The sequence below is a fragment of the Amphiprion ocellaris genome, chromosome 7, assembly GCF_022539595.1.
Source record: "Amphiprion ocellaris isolate individual 3 ecotype Okinawa chromosome 7, ASM2253959v1, whole genome shotgun sequence".
Lineage (NCBI taxonomy): Eukaryota > Metazoa > Chordata > Actinopteri > Pomacentridae > Amphiprion > Amphiprion ocellaris.
In genome coordinates, this window is record NC_072772.1 from 27,249,872 (window position 1) to 27,274,197 (window position 24,326).

At 41.6% G+C, this 24,326-nt stretch overlaps 1 protein-coding gene across 10 annotated transcripts in view; it reads left to right on the forward strand.

Annotated features, from left to right (window-relative positions):
• Positions 1–24,326, forward strand: part of fat3a (FAT atypical cadherin 3a) — a 251,252-nt gene that overhangs the window by 186,088 nt on the left and 40,838 nt on the right. For all 10 annotated transcript variants that reach the window (XM_055012369.1, XM_035947739.2, XM_035947744.2 and 7 more), the window contains 4 exons: positions 4,399–4,536; positions 15,362–15,505; positions 16,762–16,959; positions 17,789–18,590. In XM_055012369.1, coding sequence (XP_054868344.1) covers positions 4,399–4,536; positions 15,362–15,505; positions 16,762–16,959; positions 17,789–18,590 — 1,282 coding nt within the window. The remainder of the gene's footprint in view (positions 1–4,398; positions 4,537–15,361; positions 15,506–16,761; positions 16,960–17,788; positions 18,591–24,326) is intronic.

Below are 24,326 nucleotides of genomic sequence, written 5' to 3' on the forward strand. Positions count from 1 at the left end.
TAAAACAAAACAATCTTTGGTTACAGCACCAACAAAATATCAAGCCAATGTGTACTTTTTGCTTTCTGGCTTATTACCTGAGAAGGGCAACTGGGCAACTGGATGGAATTCCAACAAAGAAATGCAATAATACTGGACTGTTTAAGAAAACTGTCTTGACATAAAAAACTAAAATGTAAAAGTATTACATTAAAATTTTGCACAGCACTCAGTGGTCAAGTGAAAGTGTTACATTAACATGACATGAGCAAGAACAAAGTCACCTTGTGTAGTTTGGGCCTATTGGCTGCAGAGCATAAGGAAAGAACTTTGAACTAGAGGAAAAGGCCTTTAATACTTCAGAATACTTAACCATACATCCTTCACTCAGATGACTTTCTACACATCTCAAGTCATTCTTGAGAGTCTGTAACCTGGGTGACAGTTTACCATCTTCTAGAACAAGTAAAATTTTCTGAGCAAATTCAAAAGTCTTGGTCAGTGCTTTGGGATACAAGAGGTGTAGTGCATAGCTGAGCCAAAACATTATCAGGAAGGCATCACCAAATCTAGGGAGGCTAACCACGATGTTACTCTCAGTGACAACAGAGACATTCACGGGCTGGTAGTGAACTGGATGTGTGTCATGGTCACTGATGACAGTAATGAGGACCACTGCAATATCTTTAAGCTCTGACTTGTCAGGCTCATCCTGAATTGATAAAAACTAATCATAAACCAATCTATGGTTTCCACAAATAGAGTTAAATTGCATTTTCTCCTATACATTTTTTTTAATGAAACCGTTTTTTTTTGTTATTGTTGACTAATCATCTCTCAAATGTGTTACTAAACTTATCACTTTGAATGAGAGAGAAATACAGTTTATTTGTAGTGATGTGAAAGAACACAGACCAAACCTCTTCAAATGACTCAGACTCAACAAGGGAAAGTCCCAAAAATATCACGACTCTGATGAGCTGTTCACCTAGTATACAGTGATATTGTTAATTATTCAAGGAGACTCACCTTGCAGGTTCTGAAAAGTCCACAGACTTCCTCAAGCAGAAACACAGGAAGGACATGGAGGATAGTGGTACACCTGGTATGGATGTCATGGAATTCCTATTGAGATAAAAGCAGAGGTGTATATACTGTTAATTTTACCAGAACAGTCAATTGTAAAACAGTCTAATCAGAACTTAATCCCACAAATAACCTTTTCACATATTTAATTCAATCAGAAAAAAATCTCAATTTAGGAAATGTATAATGCACCAATCACCTGTTCATCGGGGACTTTCAAAACTTCAGCCAAAGCATCTGCTGTCTTCCCAGTTTTGGATGCCTTCAGTCCGAATAAGATCATCATTCGGGGAAAATGGTAGTCAAACTCAGCATGAAATGCATTTTGGAGGTTCTGGTTCATAATCTGTTGGAACTCAGCATATATCTACATTTAAAAACAGAGCAAAGACAATACAGCAACATCAATTTGTCATTTCAACTAGGAGGATCTTTTAAACTCCTAAAAAGCATCAAATAGCCACTAAATAAGTAAGAACAACAACTTTCACTTAAAACCACTCAGAATGTGTCATATGTTAAAGGGATGTTTCAACCAAAAAATACAGTTCTGTCTGTTTATTCATATTCATGTGGATTGAAAGTGGGTGAATTTTTTTAGTTCACAAAATATTGTTGCTGTTTCAGGGAAAAAAGTTTTGTAGTTACTCCCTGTGCAGTTGAAGCAAATGGTGACCAGGATCCAAATGTAAATAAAATATATAATGAAACCACACATTGTCTCATATTGCTCATGCAGAGTAATCAGTGGGTTATGAGGCCATGCAATATTGTTTTTAAAAAAAAAACATCACTGATGCTAACCAATCACTGCTGTGTTGCGCAGTATTATATCTTCAGAAATGAGTACTCAGTGCATTAAGTGTCTGAAATATACGCATACAATCAATATAGAGGCATGGAAGAGGGCTAACTCTGGAAAAGTGTCTGTCTACAGTGTTTAAATAACTGTATTCCCAAATTGAAAGAAGCTGTGCACAACTTACATCACCAGATCATATTGGAACCAGAAACCTGGGAGGCAAAGAAAAAATTACAAAGATCAGACCTCCATCAGAAACATTCAAACCAGAATTAATTTTGCTTACAATTTAATCCAACAAATATTTCATTGCCATTGGCTTACAAAAACATGAACATGGAATACAGCTTACACCATTTTGAAATGGCAATAATGTTTAACGTTACTGTAATGAAAAGCAAAACTTGTTGAACTTTGAATAGCGTACTTACATCAACACTGATGTCAGTTAGTCCAAGCTTCACTGGTGTGCTTTTTCTGGATATTTTCAAATATGTCTTTTGTCTGAAATTATTATTTAATGCACATATGCAGTCAATGTCATACATGGTCCTCTGAACTCTGATTTATTAACCTTTCTCATGAAAAGCCTTTTTTTCATGAGAAAGTCTTTTCTGAATTAAAGAGGAATAAACTGCGTTTACACTTCATTACAACACACATGCAACATACAAATGAACAAGAGTGAGTCTACTGCGTTCCTGCTATCCTGCTAGCAAAATGTGGTGGGACATTATACGCTCCAGTGTTTACTCCACAGCTTCTCCGGCATCTCAGGCCTTATATGTGTCAGTAGCAGCAGTGGGTGTCGCATTGCCATCAGCTGTTCATGAGTGTAAACAATGGTCCCTGGTAAACAGGTCATAAAAATAACCAGGAGAACCATGAAAAAACTTGCTGCAAATGTCATAATGCCAGAATACTCTTAATAATGGTAAAGTTATATATGTTTGAAAACCGACAAGTAACAAAAAATAAACAAAATTACAAAATACAACAACACTAATGGGATTTACTGTGACAGGCTGCCACTCCGCACAGTGCCATAGCAACGCGAAGAAATTGAAATTTGAACCAGAAACTGATTCTGAAATGAATCACAATACGGACAGCCCTACCCTGCAAGCTGATGGACTTGACCCCTTAGGTTTGTTACATGTATGAAACCCTGACTGCTTGAATCTGTTTTTTAGACATTGTAACTGGCACATTTCAGTTTAAAGGCAGAAATGCTCAGCCATGGGTCTGACCACTTACTGATGATGATGATGTGTCTGCTAGCATATGAGAAACACCATATGTACACACTATCAAGGTAAAAGACTTGATTCTTATCAGGTACGGTCTTTAATGTTTTGATAACCCAGTGCAGTTAGTACTGAGTGTGAAGTAGTTTGGACAGTGTTTGGTTAATCATTTTGACAAAGCTGCAAGAAGCAATAATAAAGGCCAAGCAATCTGTCCATTTTAAGCAGCCACATTATAAATGGACCAGCGTGTAGAATTTAGGGAATCAATTAGCAGAAATTAAATATAATGTTCATAATTCTGTTTTCATTACTGTATACTCAACTGTAACTCAATATTGTCGTGCTTTTGTTGGCTAAGAATGAGACACTCGTATCATATCTCATAGGTTCTTTCACAGAGCCTGCTATGTTGCAAACTCATGTACCTATAGTTACCCAGAGAAGACAAGCTAAACACTGGGTCTGGAAAGGGCTTTTCATATTTTCACATGCCAGACAGTGATCAGCTGCCAAACTGGGTCTGTATCAGTACAGGAATTCGGCGGGATGTCCTGTGGTGTGTGGCACCAGGACATTACTTGGATCCTTGGAGTTCTGTAGGTTGATGAGTGGGGCCACTGTGGACTGGGTTTACATGCAATGAATGCTTTACCTATATATATATATATATATATATATATATGTGTGTGTGTCTGTGTGTGTGTGTATATATATATATGTGTACATATATATATATATATATATATATATATATATATATATATATATATATATATATATATATATATATATATATATATATATATATATATATATATATATATATATATATATATATGTACATATATATATGTACATAAGTCTTACAACAGTAGTTTAACCAGAAAAGGAAAAGGTTCACAACATGAACACATAAACCCTTTCTGTCACCTCTAAAATGTATGTTTGTACTGGTAAAATTTGGGTCAAGTGGACAAATATGCTATGATTTATGATATACTCCAAAGTGATGCATCCATAGAGAAATATTAAAGGCCCCAAAACCATAAAAAATGTATATGTTCTGACAGGTTGGCACAGGAGACATGCAGAACTGACATGCTTATATTTGTACAGCTTTTTAGGAATAAGCAATATATGGACAAAATGTTTCATGGAATTTGCATTTATAAAGCATGCTTTTATTAAACTTTAGGATGGGGAAAGCATTGTTTTAAACCTTTAATTGTCCTGTACAGTGCAAATTAAAACATGCACTTACTGTGTAATGTGTGTTTGCAGCTTCAAGCAGAGGATGTGGACAGTCAGCAGAATGGAGCCATCCTTTACTCTATTGTCAGTGGAGACAGAGACAACCAGTTCTTCATTGACCCACTTAGTGGGGTCATCAAAGTCAACAAGCAACTGGACCGTGAGACAGTGAGAACACACTTTCACACTCACAACCTCTCATCTTGAAACACACCCACTCAGCCCTCAGTGGTTTATTGAGACATATTGCAAGTATGTAGAAGCTTTACACAGTGTCATTATTTCAGTCACTCTTTATGTGCATTAGAAGAGACTCGTTTCTCAGCCCAGTCAGTTGAGCCAGAGGCCACCCAACCTTAATCTGTTTCTTTGGAGGTTTTCTCCACTTTCAAGTGTCACCAAGTGCTTGCTGAAAGGGTGATATTTTTTTGTATTTATTTTTCATTATAATGCTGTAAGGTGATTTTCTTGACAAAATGACCTGATTTTATATACTTTGTGATTTGGTACTATATAAATAAAATCAAATGAAAATTAAACTTCATGTACATTTGAATGCTGTAACATGTAGCTAGATTTACAGCAATATTTAGTCTTTGTGTGCTACTGACTCAAGATTTACTTGATTTACATGAACTTCAGCTGCTGCTGCTTTCAACTACTATGCTGGATAGTGTTCACATGACTGTTCCATGTACACCCGCACAAACAAGTGTATCAAGTGACTCAAGTGTCAATTTGATGATGCATATATAACTACTGTGTTAAAAATGTACAGCAAGTCCAACTCAAAAAGTTCCTACAGCTAACTTTTCCTCATCAGCGGTACACTGTTTATACAGCTAGCTTTACCCATCTGACAGAGTATGCCTGATCTGGACCTGAGTATAACTCTTCTAAGCAGACCTGGTACAGATCATTGTGCTGTGTCTGGTATGGTTCACACTTATCAAACGTACTAGACTTTGGACTCAAACTTACTCAAGCATGGTACAGAGTAGCAAGTGTAGAAGTAATATAGTTTGATGAGCGCCATTATTTTATTGATATGTGTGAGAATTTACCATGGAGATTCAGACTTGTGAAACTGACGTGATATAATCAAGTTTATGTCAGGCTGGCTGCTGCCAGGCCTAGTTAAGTGCCCTCCCCTCTCCTTCCTCTGCCCTTTTAAGGCAGCCTAGCAACACAGAAGGAGCAACAGGTGTTCCCCATCAGCCACAATCAGCAGCTCAGTGGGTGAAACGGATCAGCCTCCTCCAGCTCACTATAAAACCGGACACAACCCAGCTCTCATTGTGGGAGCGTAAAATGGAAAATGGAAAAAGAAAGCGAACGAAGACAAAAGAGAAAGAAGAAGGAACGACTTATTGTTGCTGGACCCACCCGTTCCTGCCAATTGTGCCGTCAGCACTGGACCCTGGACCCTCCGAGCGAGGAGACACTCACCCGAGCCGATTCCCCCCTTTTGGTATCTTTCCCCACTCACCTGTTGCTGCTCCAAACCTTTGCTGCCACCGTTGTGAGCGAGTTCGGAGCATCCCCGTGTACTTCGTGAGTTAGCTGTCTTGCCTTAGTTTTAGCTCGTTTAAGAAACACGGTGTGTGAAAAGATTTTAGTTGTAATTATCTCTCGCTGTCATTAGAAGGAGAGCCTCGTGTTTTAGTTAATGTTCGTGAGATGGACTTTTCTCGCCTGGGTGTTACCCACTGCGAGTAGGAGATACAGTTTTGTTCTCTTTACAGTTCCGCCCGGCCCTTAGGTGCCGCTGGAGAATTCAGAGCCTAGTGCGCTCTACTTTCAGTTTATTGTTTATCTTGATTTCTGTTGTTGTCCCTGAGGACATTGCTTAATAAAGCGGAGTTACACCTTATTACTGACTGTCCATTTCCTGCGCCTGAGCTCACACTAACAACCGTGACAGTTTAGCTTTAAATATTTAAAAGTTTGTCTGTTTTTGAACTTCAACACACTCACAAATACTATATTGTGCAATCAAATAATCTATGTGGGTGGGTTCTCTAGCAAGGACTCACTGATTTGAAGTTTGATTGTTTATTGGATGCAAAGGATTGTTATGTTGGTGATAACTAAGTTCTGCTGATACGGTGTGGGGGGGGAAAGCTTAGTTGGAGATCAGCAGCGGTTCCCAGGCCGGCGAACCTCAAAAGCCTCCCATAAGAAAAAAATGAAGATTAGTGACTCTAGTTGGCATGGATTACCTTTTTTGGTTTGGCATTGTTTGAGTGAAAAGACTGGGTGGTCTTCGGAGATGGAGGAATGTTGAGACAAGATGAGCAGTTAAAATGACTGTGTGGATTGAACTTGACTCATCAGTCAACATGTCAGTGGACTCTGTGCGTCGCACGAACAAAGGAAAGCCAACAGAACATTGATTCTAGAATGCCAGATAGAGGTTGTGTATCAGGACATTGGAATATGTCGATGGCTTAGGATAGGAGGACAGATGTCAGTGGAAGATGACCATGATTAATCATTTATGGTGCAGAGGTATTGGGGGTGTATGAGAGACTGCGGGAGAGTCGCTTCAACTTTTGTTTACAAAGACAATGAGGATGAGGTTATCAGAGTGGACAACAGTGGATTTTTACTTGACCATTTGTGGCTCTATAAGAGGGTAGCGATAACGATGGGTAGATTTTGAATACTGCTGAAAGATGCCTGGAGAGGTTTTTTTGAAGAACCTGCGAGAACTCAGGATGCTACGGCATGGATACCATTGTTGACCCCCAAAACCACAGCAGAAAGAACATAACTGTTGCTTGCAATCTTGTTCTTGAGTGATGAAAGAATGAAGTGTGAGATGGGCATGCAGCTGGAGCAGCATCAGAAGTTGTACTGAACCATCATGATCAGTAGGCAAAGTTTTCGATTGACCAGTCAATCTACACTCCAACCCTAACCCATAGTCATGACCTCTAGATGGTGATAGATGAATGAAATTGTTCGTACAAGAGGCCGAAAAGAGTTTCCTCCATAGGTTGACTGAGCATGGTCTTTGAGACAGGGCAAGGAGCTTGCCATCTGGAGGGAGCTTGTTGTAAAGTTGTTGCTCCTTTATGTCAAAAAGAGCCAGTTGAGGTGGTTCAGATGACTGATTTGGATGCCTCTTGGGTGACTTGTTGGGATTGCCAATGGAGGTTCCAAGTCATCACTGTAAATGAGAAATTGTTCTCAACTGAGCTTACCTGGTAAAATAAAGAATAGAAAAAATAAAGAATAGAGGTGCTACTGGCATCTTTGCTGGGAATTTAAATTGAAGGTTGATGGGGGCATGAAGCTGGGAGAAACTGGTGACCCAGTTACAGAAATGTGAGAAGCAGACTGTTGACGATGTAAAAGAGGCTAGTAAAACTGGCATCGCAATGCCAGAATGAGAGCCAAATTTGTGGAATGGGATGATAGAAATGAGTCAAACTGGTAACTCTGTGCCAGAAGTCAACGGAATGGTTTAAGCGGGGGATGGAGATGAGTGAAACTGGCATTTCTGTGCCAGAATCAGAGTCAAAGTTGTTTTAGTGGATTATCGAGATGAGTCAAACTGGCATCTCGGTGCCAGAAGGAGCTGAAATTCTTTAAGCGGGGGATGAATCTGGCATCTCTGTGCCAGAATAAGAGTCGAAGTTGTTGAAGTGAAAGACAGGGATGAGTCAAACTGCGTCCCAGTGACAGAATGAGGGCAGGAGATTGTCAGTCTTCGGACTTCTTTCTTCTTTGAATGGCAGTGGGCTCACAGTCTCTGTATCTTCTATTGCAGAGTCAAAACTATAGCACTTGCTCAGCGAAGTGAGATGACTCCTGGGTAGAAACTGTCTGAGGGCACTTGATGTGAAAATTAACAAGTCTGGGGCTGGATGACTTCTGAGTGCATATTTTCTTTTTTGTTTCGTTATTCTTGTACTATAAGCGAGTTGGTATCCTATGGCCAGAAATGACTTTGGTGGTGGAGCTGGGTACAGGTTGCTGGTGAATAGGATGAAACATACCTGGCAACTGGGGTAGAGCTTTGGAGAGTATGGTGACGTCATGCTCGGGTACACACTCACAGCATCTGTAGGAGAAGATTGTTGTGATTTATTCTGTGTTGAAAGCTCTGAGTTTGTCAGAAGTTGAAATAGTTTAACTTTGCTGTCAGCGAGGTGGCAGATGAAGACTTTCTCTTAAGCTGGCTGAACACCAACTGTGATCTGGTCGGAGATTTGATGTGGAGGGACGTCGCCATGAGAACTGTCAGGAATGTGGGAGTGTTTCTGGGTGCAGCGCCTCTGGCGGCTTGCTAGCTTCAGACATCAGTGGTATTTTTTCTTTTAACTGGGTGGAGCTACGGGTAGCACGATTATGTCATGTTCTGGGGAGCAGCGTCAGCGTCTGCCAAATGGAAGATTGTCGCGGTTTATTATGATCTAAGCTCAAGAAGTTGTTTGTTTGCAGTGGGATGGTAGGTAAAGTCTTTCTTTTTACTTTCCGATTGTCTGGTCGGAGATTTCGTGTGAAGGGACATCAGGGCAAATGTTATGATACGTGTCCACCAGGGCATTTCACACATGGAAACGCACTACATCTAAATATTGCCCGCTTGGTGAGCATTCACTAGTGGGCCACTAGGTGATCACATGACGATGATGATGATACGTGTCAACAGGATCCGCCAATTTCTCGCATCCCATTCATTGTCCATGTGAAACGCACCACGTTGCATGCTGATTGCGTTGCGTTTCGAGTTAAATTGTTGTGTATCACCCCAGAGTTGCAGCTCATTTGTATTAAGTAGACTTGACTTCTACTTTGTGCAAATTTGGTGCGGGGGGGGGGGGGGGGGGGGGGGGGGGGGGTGGAGGTCCAACGCATCGCAAAACTTTTGTAAGACATCTAAACTAACCTGTTGTTGACCTAAAATGAGGACAGATTCAGCAACTACACAGCTTATTTCTCACTTCAAATTCTTTCAGAAATACTTTGCACTGTTTTCGTAATAAAAGAGAAAGTTTGCAACTGATCCGCCATGTTGGTCCGATGCTTTACTGGACTGAAGGTCTAAAGGGCTCTGTGGACAACCCTGTGGACACGTACCATAACAGTTGCTTTGACATCCCTCCACACAAAATCTCCATCTACCATCAGGACTGATGGTATGTGGCCACAGGTGCGTTTTTTCTCGCATGGAAATGCACTGCATCTGAATATTGCAAGCTTGGTGTGCGTGTCACTTGTGGGCCACTAGGTGGTCACATGACAGCCGTTTTAGCTTCAGTCCAGTTGAAGCATCGGACCAACATGGCAGCTCAGTCATAGATTTTCTATTTTATTACAAAAAAAATTCAGCAGAAGTATTTCTAAAGCATTTGATGTGAGAAATAAGCTGTACATTTGTTGAATATTATCTCATTTTAATTCAACAATGGCTAGTTTAAACGTTCAATGAAAGTTTTGCAAGATGTCGGACATCTGCTCTCTGTACCTCATTTGCATAAAGTAGAAATCAAACTAATTTATGCAAATGAGCTGTGGGCAACTCCAAGGCGATGCACCACAATGCAGCTCAAGACGTGCTCAAATGCAATCACCATGCAATGCGATGTGTTTCAGTTAGACAATGAATGGAATGTGAGAAACTGATGGATCCTGTGGACATGCACCTTAAGCATGCCAATCATTGCAGTGGCTTCTCTGGATGCTCGCCTGCTTTGGGAATCAACGCTGGAGTGAGTGGAAGTTCAGTAGGGAGTAATTACGTTTTGGTCTTCCCTGAGAAGAGCCTTCCTGGTTGTAGCTTGGATCAGATGAGGAATGTCTGATGCACTGGAGAACAGACAGAGGAATTCTGATTGGAGTCATCTGTTCGGGATAGGCGATGCAGTTATGCAGTTGTGGATTAAGCCGATTGGCGTGGAGGAGATCTGGAGCCAGGCTTCATGTTTCCTCATATAGGGCTGATGGATTAGCGGTTTGTGGTAAGTCATGGTACCTGTCCACAGGGGCGTTTGTCTCGAATGGAACTGCACCGCATCCAAATATCCCCCTCTTGGTGGGCATGTCACTTGCCGGCCACTGGGTGGTCATATGACAGCTGCTTCACTTCAGTTTGGTAGGCGCATTGGACCAACATTGCGGTTTGGTCGCAAATTTTCTTTTTTATTAACCATTCAGCAAAAAGTATTTCTGAAAGTATTTGAGATGGGAAATAAGTTGTACAGCTGTATAATTGCGGAATATGTCCACATTTAGTTCAACAACGGCTAATTTAGACGTGCAACAACAGTTTCGTGAGGCGTTGGACCTCATTTGCATTAAGTAGAAATCAAAATACTTTATTCAAAAGATATGTGGGCGATGCACCGCAACGCAGCTCGAAACATGCCGCAATGCATCATGCAATGCGATGCGTCTCATGTGGACAATGAATGGGATGTGAAAAACTGGTGGATCCTGTGGACATGTACCTTCAAAGCTTTCTAAAACTTTAAGACTGGCAGCGTGGCTGAGTGATGGTGTGTGCTTATCTCTGCATGAGAAGCAAGAATGAGCAAGTGGGAAAGGCAGAGCGGTGTGTATAGGTGTACGACAGGAATGGGCATGATTGAGGTATGGTCCTGCTCCTGGACCTCAGCTTAAGATTTTATCTCCATTTAAAGAAATTAGTTAAGACAGATATATTTGTGGTGATCGTTGTAACGGACAGATTCAATATTCAGCAGTGGCCTTCTGTTTTGCACATTACCAATAGGAGTACAGGAATGATAAGAGAATTGACACATAGCTTAATGAATATGTACAGTTAATCCATCCATCCATCCATCCATCCATCCATTTTCTTCTGCTTATCCGGGGTTGGGTTGCGGAGGCAGCAGGTGAAGCAGGTTGTTCCAGACGTCCTTCCCCCCAGCAATGCTCTCCAGCTCACCCTGGGGGATCCCGAGGTGTTCCCAGGCCAGACGAGATATATAATCCCTCCAGCGGGTTCTGGGTCTGCCCCGGGGTCTCCTCCCAGGCGGACGTGTTTGGAAAACCTACAAAGGAAGTCTCCCTGGAGTCATCCAAATCAGATGTCCAAACCACCTTAACTGGCTCCTTTAGATGCGAAGGAGCAGCGGCTCTACTCTGAGCTCCCTCTGGATGTCTGAGCTTCTCACCCTATCTAAGGCTGACCTCAGCCACCCTGCGGAAGAAGATCATTTCGGCCGCTTGTATCTGCAGTCTTGTTCTTTCGGTCACTACCCAGAGCTCATGACCATAGGTGAGGGTTGGAACGTAGATGGGCTGGTAAATTGAGAGATTTGCCTTGCGGCTCAGCTCCGTCTTCACCACGATGGATTGGTACAACGCCGCATTACTGTTGATGCCACACCAATCTGCCTGTCCATCTCTCACTCCATTTTCCCATCACTCGTGAACACGATCCCGAGATACTTGAACTCCTTCGCTTGGGGAAGCAACCCCCGCCCACCCAGAGGGAGCAATCCACTGGTTTCCGGCAGAGAACCATGGTCTCGGACTTGGAGATACTGATCCGCATCCCCGCCGCTTCACACTCCACCACAAACTGCTCCAGTGCTTACTGAAGGTCATGGTCTGAGGAAGCCAACAGAACCACATCATCCGCAAAAAGCAGAGATGCAATCCTGAGACCCCCAAACCGGACACCCTCCTCACCCCGCCTGCACCTTGAGATCCTGTCCATGAACATCACAAACAGGATCAGAGACAAGGGGCAGCCTTAGCGGAGTCCAACACCCACTGGAAATGTGTCTGACTTTGTGTTGAGTATGCGGACACAGCTCTCACTTTGGTTGTACAGGGACTGAAAGGCTCATATAAGCGAGCCTGGTGCCCCATACTCCCACGGTACCCCTCACAGAACCCCTTGGGGGACACAGTCGTAGGCAGCAAAGACTCAATCACCATTTGGCAGGTCAGACCATGGTGAGTGCTGGCATCTCTCTGGCCAACGAACTCAGCAACTTCTATGCGTGTGTCGAGACTCCCGGCAGAAAGGCGTGCATCCTGCCAGGCCAAGAGGAAGAGAAGCACACCGTGACAGAGCATGAGGTGAGGCTGATGTTTCAACACGTGAATATCAAGAAGGCTGCAGGACCAGATCATATAACAGGCCGTGTCCTGAAAGCCTGTGCCAACCAGCCTGCACCGGTGTTCACAGAAATATTCAACCTCTTGCTCTCCCAGTGCATCATCCCCAGGTGCTTTAAGCAGTCCGTCATTGTTCTGGTCCACAAGAAAGCCAAGCCCAGCTGCCTTAATGACTACCGACCCATTGCCCTTACCTCTGTGGTGATGAAATATTTTGAAAAACTGATACGACAATTCATCACCTCCTCCCTATCTGCCTCCTTGGCAATTTGCATACCAGGCCCAATAGATCCACAGAGGATGCTATCAACCATCTGCTACACACAGCCCTGGCCCACCTGGACACTAGGAAGGGGAATTATGTGCGAATGCTGTTCGTGGACTTCAGTTCAGCATTCAACACCATAATCCCCTCCAGACTGGTCACTAAGCTGCAGGACCTCGGACTCACCTCCTCCCTGTGCAGGTGGGTCCACAGCTTTTTGACCAGCAGACCACAGGTTGTTCGAGTGGGAAAACACCTGTCTCACTCACGCTCCCTAAACATCGGCACCCCTCAGGGCTGTGTGCTGTGTCCTTTGCTGACAAGCAGGTACTTGATCGTGTGACAAGAAAAGAAAAAAAAAGGAAAAAAAAGAGTGAAAAAAAGAGTTCAGTGTTTCATCATTCACCAATAAAGCAGCATGGGCATGTAGAAAGATGAAATAAAAATTTTAAAAAATCAAGATACATAAAATAAAACACTATAAAAAATCTAAGGGAAAGAAAAGTAATCTCTGGGATAAAAATCCAGATAAGAACCTAAAATCTAAAAGTCACAATAATAAACAGAGCTAAGAAATAGGATAAATAAATAGAATGAAATAAAATAAAGTGCAATGTCACTACTTCTTATTGAGCTCAGTGACGGAAACAGGAACAAAGCTGTTTTTTTAACACTTTGTCCTGCACCTTAGGACAAAAAACTTTCGTCCAGAGGGAACAAGCTGAAAATCACCTCATAGAGGATGGGGAGTCATTATTAAGAATTGATAAAGCCATCCTCTGTACCTGTTTAGTGTACAGGGAGGCTGGACAAGACTGTTACTCACCGATCAGGTGACAGGACTATCTCACTATTTGGTTCAATGAGTTTTTCTCTGTGACAGAGGTCTAACCGAACCCTGCCACCAAGCAGAAAGATAAAACAGACTCAATAAAAGAACGATAAAACAGAGCCAAGACTGTTCGGTCAGTGTGGAAATATGGAAGGGTTAGCAGTGTGTTTTGTTATGGAATGCCAAATGCTATAATTTTTTTTCCCTGCAAAACAATTCTCCCTATGGGTACTAATAAAATAACCTTGAACCTTGAACCTTGAAAGATAGTTGAAACTATTAAAAAAGAAAAGAAAAGGAGCTTGGAAGAAATTCCATTATGAACATACACTGCCTGACCAGAAAAAGTTGCCACCTGGATTTAACTAAGCAAATAGGTAGGAGCCTTCCACTGGATAATTACTGCAGTGATGAATATGTTTCAGCAGGCAACGACTTATTTCACCCTAGCTGATGCAGTGAGGAGCTTCTCATTTCTTAAACACCCATGTCAGAAGACATATCCTGTGGTCATGGAAAGGATGTTAATCTGACATAGAAGGGTCAAATTATTGGTCTGCACCAAGCAAAGAAAACAACTAAGGAGATTTCTGAAATTGCTAAAATCAGGTCAAGAACTGTCCAACGCATCATTAAAACCTGAAGGATAGTGGTAAACCATTATCTTCAAGGAACAAATGTGGTTGGTCATGTGGTTTGATGATTTACCCTGTTCCAAAGTGATGGGTGCATCAGGGTAAGAAGAGAGGCAGATGAAGTGATGCACTCATGATGGCTAGTGCCTACAAGCCTGTGGGGGTTAGGGTTATGATCTGGGGTTGGTCAGGTTCAGCAACGTTATGTTCCCAAAGAATGAGATCAGCTGACTACCTGAATATACTGAATGACCAGGTCTTTCGATCAATGGAGTTTTTCTTCCCTGATGGCATGGGCATATTACGAGATGACAATGCCAGGATTCATGGGGCTCACATTGTGAATGAGTGGTTCAGGGAGCATGAGACATCATTTTCACACATGGACTGGCCTCCACAAAGTCCAGACCTCAGCCCCACTGAGAATCTTTGGGATGTGCTGGAGAAGACTTTGTGCAGTGGTCCGACTCTCCCATCATCAATATCGCATCTTAGTGAAAGATTAATGCATCTCTGGACAGAAATAAATGCTGTGACATACAGAAGCTTATCGAGACAATGCCAAAGTGAATGAGTGCCATACTCAAAGCTAACAGCAGTCCAACAAAATATTAGAGTGTGCAACTTTTTTTTTTTTGCTGGTCAATGTAATTTCAAAGGCAGATTGAGCTGTTATTAAGTCTGTGTTTTTGACAGTGTTCCATTGTTCAGGGTCACAGTCAAATCAAACCATTCTGGTATTTTATTCAAGATGAATCTAAAAGGAAAATTATAGAATACCACATTTATAGTGAACACCTTCATGCTTATTTTGGAGTAATCCTTTCAGATTTTAATACATGTTATTTTGTCAACCTCAGAACAAAGCTTTACATTTTTCTCCATAAGCAAAATTCTAATAATAATAATAATAAAATCCCATTCTTCCTGCATTTCTTTAATGTGGGATGACACGAAAATAACACCTCTGCAGCCATGAATTAATTTTTCACCAAAAATGCTGTGTTAACTGTGATCTTTCCCTCCAGCCTCAGTCAAGCAGTGGCTGCTCTACCTTTATCATAATTTGACTAAGTCTCTTCACCAACAATATATTCTGAGTTTGGTGCTGTTTATCCTCATTGTTTTAATATTTTAAATTGTCTGTCCATCTAGGTTCCCAGCTACACATTGGCCATCAGAGCTCTGGATGGTGGAATCCCACCCATGTCCTCCACTGTGATGGCCAACATAGACATCTCTGACATCAATGATAACCCACCCACCTTCTCCCCAGCTAACCTCACCACTGTTATACAGGTAAACTTAATGACTGGCATCGTATTCATTTCAACATAAAGGTAAGAATGGGATATATTATTTCAAGATAACTACTAAAAACCTCAGCCATCAGTGGTTTTTGGTGTTTACTAAGTATAATTTAAACTGCAGTGACAAGGCACAAAATCTATATCTCATAAGTGTGCTTTCTGAAAGATCAAGTGTAACATCTCAACAAATAGCTTACTTAATGAATAAAGACGTGAATGCAGCGGTGAAATGTGAAGTCATGTAGTGTTTATAATACATTGACAATTTTTTTCTCAGCATATTGTGATTACTGCGTGAAGCTTTTACAATGAGCTTTTGTAACATTATAGACAAGAATAGACGGATCTAAGTGTTAATTAAAATATTTCTTAACACCTTTACCTTTATTAAGGGCACTTTTTAGTGGAAGCTGGTATAAACAATAGTTGTAACAATATATAACATGTCTTCAGATAACAAATTATAACAGAAAAAATGTTCTTATATACGCTAACAATAACATTATATTTTGATGTTTATTAATAGGTAAACATTTAAATAGTGCTTAAAAATGCAAAATGGTGACCCTCAAGCTAAATAAAACTTCAACCATCTAAAATAACAGTCTTTAAAGAATTTCAAGAATGTCAAGAATTTTTCTCAGGATTTTTTTTGTTTATCTTACCTTAAATAAAAATAAATAACTCTGTTTGTATCCTTATGTTTCTCTGTCAGCCTGCAATGAAGGGATAGTAACACAAACTGTACTGAGCAAAAATTAACATTAGAGTGATTGGTTGGAGTTTAATTAACTCATATCAATCTTGCTATCAGCATTTCCTGGGCAAAATGACTAAATTTTATATTTCCATAGGGAGCGGCATATTACTTTTATCAATGACTAACACCATTTTGGTCTGATTTCAGTAACAGCAAACCATTGAGACTGTTCTCATTAAGATTTTGAATATAATTAATTTTAAAACTTTAGGCAAAATTTGACTTTTAGTTTTTGATTAGATCAGAACATAAAATACAACTGGACTGAATGGAAAATTAGTTGTTCAGGTCATATCTCCAGGACAGGATCCATTTAGTTTCATCTGGCAGGTCTTCATTTAAATGGACCAACATGATCTGTTCTAGAAGTATGCAAAAACAACCACATTTTGACTAGGTTTAAATCCATGTTCAATACTCTATGCTGTCTTTCACTGAACCTTAGATAAACACAATGAACAATTATCTTGCCCTCCTTTCGGTAGGAAAACAAGCCAATTGGCACCAGCATCCTGCAACTGTCAGTCATCGATCAGGACTCCTCCCACAATGGCCCGCCGTTTGATTTCCGTATCCTGTCGGGAAATGAAGGCCGGGAGTTTATGCTGGAGAAAGATGGAACACTGGTTGCCAATCAAGTGTTCAGACGGGACCTGGCAACTGAATATGTTATTCAGATACAGGTAGAGTTAAACAGCTGCTTAATCTCACACCTGCAGAGGTGGCCGTGTTCCAGGTGGTAGAGTTGGTTGTCCACAAATTGCAAGTTTGGTGGTTCAATCCACAACCCATCCACATGATAAAGTTGACAGTGTACACAAAACTGTCCAAAAAATTAAATGATAATATATTATATATATTGAATCCCTGATTCGCGTCCCAGCCTGGGATCTTTCTGCATGGAGTTTGCATGTTCTCCCTGTGCATGCGGCAGTTTTCTCTCTCTGGGTACTCTGGCTTCCTCCCAGTCGAAAAATCCTCATCTTCTGAACTGGCATTCTGCTACACAGACATCAGGACAGTATCCTCAGATAGCATCTCTGGGATTGCACAATCCCCATCTATATGTTGCATCAATATTATAGGTACATATATTTATGTTTTTTGGTTAGTCTATATGTGGCAGAGGTGGGGAGCGGCATGAATCTTGTGTACATAAAATATTAAATAAGTATCCAGGTATAATGGCACAGAAATATAGATTTTTTTTTTTTAAATCTACTCTGGCTAGATTACAAAGAATGCAGCAAAAGGTAAACAATCACAATTTATTGAAATGTGTACTAAATGCGGTCAGTACTAAGTACTCAGTACTACCTACCTCAAGGAGTGCTCTAATCACTAACTGTGTTGACAAAATAAATAAAATGTAAACATGACACAAAACAGAGATGTTACCAAAGTGCATTTTTCTTTCTTCTTCACCTTCATCTCATTTCCTTCCTTTTCTTTATTCATCTGTTAGTTTTTTTTTTCTTTTCCTATGACCTTTTGTTCTCTGTTCTCTTCTAGGTTATAGACTCGGGGAAGCCCCGTATGTCCTCCTCCTCCATGCTGACGGTCAGGGTGATTGAGGAGAGCCTCCATCGGCCAGTGGCGCTGCCCCTGGAAGTTCATATTGTCACTATGGAGGATGAATTTCCTGGTGGAGTGATTGGTCAACTGCACGCCACTGATGCTGACCCTTATGATGCATTGACCTTTGGCCATGCCCCCCCAGCACAGCGCAGTCTATTTAAGATCAGTCCTCGTGATGGAAAGATCATTGCCCTGGGTGGATTGGATGCAGGCAGATATTCTCTCAATGCCAGTGTTAGTGATGGCCGTTTTGCTGTACCTGTACCTGTGAATGTGCATGTGGAGCAGGCGACACCAGAGATGTTGCGTGAAGCAGTGACAGTGCGCTTCGAGAGTGTGGCACCACAAGACTTTGTGGCAGTGCACCTGAAGAGTGTGTTAAAGGTGTTGCAGCAGGCTGCAGCATCGCAACAACAGGATGCCCTGCACCTGCTCAGTCTGCAGCCTGTTGGTGGGACACAACAGCTGGATATGCTTGTCACTGTAGAAACAGCAGGGGGTGGGTACTACAAGGCAGCCTACCTCACCCAGAAACTCAGTGCATCACGGCGGCAGCTGGAGGAGGTGCTCAGAGTGTCAGCTATCCTTGATAAGAACTGTTCTGGCTTGGAGTGTCGTGGGGCACAGTGTGAACAGAGCATCATTCTGGATTCACATAACCTGGCTACATACAGCACACCACGGGTCAGCTTTGTCTCACCTCGCTTCCACCGGACCTCACACTGCACATGCAATGGTAAGTGAAAGAATCTTATGTTCCCAGGCTTTTTTGTCATTCTGCAGTCTAGCCATAGACTGCGAGAGAGATGACTTTACCCATTGGTTTATGTTGGAGCTGCATTAAAGAGAATAGAGAATGGTTGATGCCATGATTTGTAATTGTAGCCTTCCCAATATGCGAAATGAGGTTGCGCCGTTGAAAGTCAAACACGAAACTTGAGTAGAGCACATAGCTAACATGTACAGCATCACTGGTATCTGAACTAATAGTAAAAGTGCATTGTAAACATTCTGCTTAATGCTAAAATTGCATATAAATTACTCTAAAATTAGAAACCCTGAATACAATTAACAAAGATTAACATACTAAAAAAATGGACGTCAAAAACTATTGAGGATCTGTTTGTACAATTACTCGAAGAAAAAGCCATAATTATAGTAAACCAAATATTCATTAAAATAAGCTAAAAAATCTTAAAACTGTCAAAAATGTATTGCCTACTTTACTAAAACCTTAAAGGCAACGCTTTATAGTTTGACAAATGAATTAAGCAAAGAGCAGCAATTAGCAGTTGCACATGTAATGGAAAAGGCAAAGTACTGGAGTCCAATCTGGCAGCAAGCAATTTTGATATGTTAGAAAGTATGTTCACTGCAAACAGTTCTGTAGTAATGACTAAAACTTGAAATTCCATGATGAACAGATGTGGATTGAGTCAAAGATAATACAGAGGACAATATGAATGGCCACCTGAAAATAGAGACTAAAGAAAATCCAGGCAGAAAAGGAGAAATTCCTCAAGAAACTAAATTATATTTATTACCTCAAAGTGGCAATTTATCCTAGAGTCAGGAGTACACACAAAAAAAAAACAGGGTGAGATGCACTCCCCTCCAAAAGTATTGGAACAGTAAGGCCAATTCCTTTACTTTTGCTGTAGACTGTAAACATTTGAGTTTGACATCTAACGATGAATATGAGACATGAGATTAACATTTCAGCTTTTAATTCCAGGCATTTACATCTGGATTTGTTACACAACTTAGAAGATAACACCTTTTGTCTGAACTCACCCATTTTTCATGTGAGCAAAAGTATTGGAACATGTGACTGACTACCATCACTACTGTTGTGTTGAGACAATAAAATGGCAAATACATTCAATCATGGAGTATTAGTCATCAGATTTTACTGCTTTATGTGCGTTTCAGCTTCTAAAATCTTGTTTTTGCAGGAGTAGCTTCTGCTTAGATTCCTGTATATTAAATTCATCAGCAGGCTGTAATATTCCAAGATAAATAATCACATGAATTATGCAGCTATTCACGGTGCAGCTGACCTGGTGTGCCCTATTACACTGATTATTCAAACAATGAATAGTGCTCAATGTCTATGTTCAGTTTCAGATTTGGGTTTTGCCTGTGCAGGCTGCATCTATAGCTAGAGGCATAACCAACGCAAAAACCAGAGAGCTGTCTGTGGGTGAAAAACAAGCAACTGTGAAGCTGAGAGAATAGAATAGAATAAAACAGAATAGAATGTCTTTATAGTCATTGTACAGCAAAACTGAAGGTGTAGGTAGAAAAAAAGTTAAAGGACTAGGCTAAATAATGTGAAAACTAAAATAAAATATAAAAGAAATGAAATTAAAAGAAAAGAAAACAGTGCCTAAAGTGCCCTGGAGTACAACTGAGAATTTAAAAAAAAATAAAAATTTCATCCACACATTAACAGTCATTTCACATCACCAAGATTATTGCAATGTTACGGGTTCCATGAGGCTCAGATGCAGGAATGAGGAGGAGACCAATCAGGTTCAAAACAGAGTCTTTATTTTTCAGAAACTTTAGATACAAGGACTACAAATCAAAGCCGGAAAACTACAACCGGATATGACATTCAATACTAGCGACCGGGAATTCAACTAACTCAGGAGTTCCCTTAGGGGACTGGCGTGTAAACAAAAGGCTACAAAAAACAACTGACCCACTGTAGGTATAACCTAGGTAGGAGAGCGAAAAAAAGTCCAGATAGCCATACGAGAAACTGAAATTAATTCAGCGAGTACATACACAAAATAACTTAAACTAGGAGGCGGAGGCCACTCGCTGAATTATACAACACAAGAAAAGTACTAAGCTGATAAAGCGAGAAAAATGCACAAGAGATCTAAACTAGGAAACGGAAACCTCTCACTAAACAACTCAACACGAAGCGAGGCTACACAAGAAATATACAAAGCTGACAAGCTAAAAATAATACTAAGACTGACTACTCTCAATAAATGAGCTGTACTAACAATTTGGACATCAGAAATGCTCGTGCAGTGACTTAGCTGACCGAACAAAGATGAGAGGGGAATAGGGAGACCAGGGGTGCATCCAGACGAGGGGGGTAGGTGGTGAGTGATGCTCAGGTTGGCTGTGGTTCCAAAGACTGCAACGGTGGATGTGGTGAATGGAGGGTCCAGGAGACAGAGAACGGCAACAGATGAATTCCTGGGCTTGAAGATGTTGGGAATGTGCTGCCAGGGGTTCCTTGGTCCAAATGAGTCAGGAGCAGGAGGACCAGACGGACGGAATCCAAACTAAGTGAACAGAACAGAGAGAGAGGTTACCAAGAGTTCAGGGCGCAGAAGTATACAGTGCAAAGACTAACAGAGGATTCTTCACAATCCGACACAGAATGATGAGTAGAGTCCAGCTTTATTGTGGCAAAGGTAAATCCTGGTTGGCTCGGCTCCACCTGCTCCCACTCTGCTGATTGGAATTGGTAACACCTGCCACTGCAGCCTCCATGCTGAGCACACCTGAGCAACAGGAGAGAATGAGGAAGGGGAAAAAAAACCCTATCTGGAGCCTGCAGGAGCAGGCCTGACATGCATGTGTGATTGTTATTGCACTTATATTTTGTGTTAATATTTGAAATTGTTTAGAGCAATTATGGCTCTTGCATAAAAATATATATATTTCAATTATACTTTTTATTATTTCCTCCAGAAATATCCATAACACAGGAGAGCAGAGATGACTCAGGTGAAGGCAGGGGACACCCTAGACAGGTCGCCAGTCTGTCACAGGGCTACATACAGAGACAAACAATCACTCTCACATTCACACCTACGGGCAATTTAGAATGATCAATTAACCTCAGCATATTTTTGGACTGTGGGAGGAAGCCGGAGTACCCGGAGAAAACCCACGCATGCACAGGGAGAACATGCAAACTCCATGCAGAAAGATCCCGGGAAAGCCGGGACGCGAACCAGGGACCTTCTTGCTGCAAGGCGAAAGTGCTAACCACTACACCACTGCGCAGCCCCTAATGTAGAATTATATGCACAATTTATAATTATATTTATGAGTACATGACAAGTTAGGAGATAACTAAACAGCCAGCTGAGAAAAAGAAAAATCAAAACAAACAAGCAAACAAAAAACAATATGATAAATAATATAATATCAAGCATGTCTGGAAGGAAACAATTTTCTCCCTACCCAAATTCCCATCCCGCCAGTCAAACATACTGTACTTTCAGCTAGGTTTTGCTTCATATATATGTCACGTATCATTTAAGTTAGATTCCCTGGTGTTCGGAACAGCTTTCAGATTTCTGCATAGGTGTCTATATTCCCATTTATTTTGTATATGAGTCTCTCATAAGAGGCAGTTTCTGCCAGGGCAGTGAGCCATTCAGAATAGGCAGGGCTGCAGTCCGCCCTCCAATGCCTCAGCGTGACCCCCTTAGCTGTAGTAAGGGCAACCTTTATCCACATCAGCTTTCTTCCTGTCCATCCTTTTGTTTCCTTTTAGACTGTTCAGGACGCAAAGAGCAGGAGTAAAATCAACCCCTGTTCCCACACTGCTACTGATCTTCACCATGACTCTCTGCCAGTAGGTAGCTAGGCTCGGAGAGCTATAGAACATCCATCCATTATCTATACACCGCTTAATCCTCACTAGGGTCGCGGGGGGGGGTTGGAGCCTATCCCAGCTGACTCGGGCGAAGGCAGGGGACACCCTAGACAGGTCGCCAGTCTGTCGCAGGGCCACATATATAGACAAACAATCACTCTCACACTCACACCTACGGGCAATTTAGAGTAATCAATCAACCTCAGCATATTTTTGGACTGTGGGAGGAAGCCGGAGTACCCGGAGAGAACCCACGCATGCACAGGGAGAACATGCAAACTCCATGCAGAAAGATCCCGGGAAAGCCGGGACGCGAACCAGGGACCTTCTTGCTGCAAGGCGAAAGTGCTAACCACTACGCCACTGTGCAGCCCCAGCTATAGAAGATGTGAACAATATCACCTCTCTCTGTATGGCATTGCCAGCAGAGGTCCAGTCGTCCCATTCCTGTCCCATACATTCTCGCCGGTGTCCAATCAAATCTGTTAAATATTTTAAATTGAATTAGTTTAGACCCGACATCTCTCATTGGTTTTAGCAAATGTTTCAGTGAGTTATTCCACTCTTCATCCTTGTATGTTATCTTTAAGTCCCTTTACCACACATTTTTTAGACCTATGGTAGCACCACTAAATTGATCAATAAGAAATTTGTAAATTTGACCTGCCAGGTGTGGACAGCTACTCAAAAATTTCAATTTAGAGCATAAAGAGCATTGGCTAGGGAACCTATTGCCTGTCGGGATTTTCTTAGATCGACAGTCCCTAAGCTGCAGGAATCTCCAGAAGTCTCTCCTCTGCAAATTGTAGAGCTCTCTCAGTTCATCGAATGTTCTCAGGGTGTTGTTCTGGTAGAGACATCCAATGTACTGGATCCCCCTAGCATGCCAGTCTTTCCAAAAGAACACCTTTCCTTCTATTTTTTAATTTGGATTATTCCATATTGAAGCTGATTCTGTCAGGAAGGGAGATGAGCCTTCCTTCTTGTGTATATGATGCCATATATTTTTAGTATGTGATATTATTGGGTTCTGGAAATCAATTTTTGGACACTGGCTCAAATAGTCTGCTGGTCTGAATGGGGCATTCAATTCCTCCTCTATATCTACCCACAAAGGTCTGTTCTGTCTGTTTGAGAAAAGAGAGACTGTCTGAGCCCCTGTGAAAGCTCCCTGGCAGAGCTGCACATTAGGAAGTCCCAGCCCCCCCATTATCTTTGTTACGGCGAGGGAAGCAGGAGAACCCAAGCGCAGACACACAGAACTGGCTTGACAGGTGATTAACAGAAAGATTTATTTAAACAACAACTGAACCAATACATTAGTGGGGAACTGAACTGGGGTAACAGAACTTAACCAACTACTATAACTCTACGAATACACAAAAAAAAAAAAAAAACGGAAGTTTACAAGACTGAACTGAATTACAAAACTAAGCTGGAGAGGGATACTCACAATATGGGGAAACTGACAACCGAGGGGAAAACAGGCTGGGGAAAATCCATGAACAAACAAACAGGAACACAACTGAATCCAGGAGGGGGAAAGCAGCAGAGTCCATGGGGCTGAGACAGTCCGGAAATTGCAGGCTTGGTGGGGAACAGTATCTAGGAGGGTAACAGAATCGATGGTTCGACAGGGAATGAGTGACTGAGCAGAGTTTAAATAGTGAGCAGGTGATATTGAGGGCAGGTGAGCTGATTACTGCAAAGTGAGTCACCTGCAATAATCAGCTGAGTGCAGGCAGGTGAGCAGGGAGAGCAAGACACAGGGATGAGAGACAAGAGGGAGAGAGATGACAGACAGAGGGAGCCAAAGGGACAGGTCAAAACAGAAAC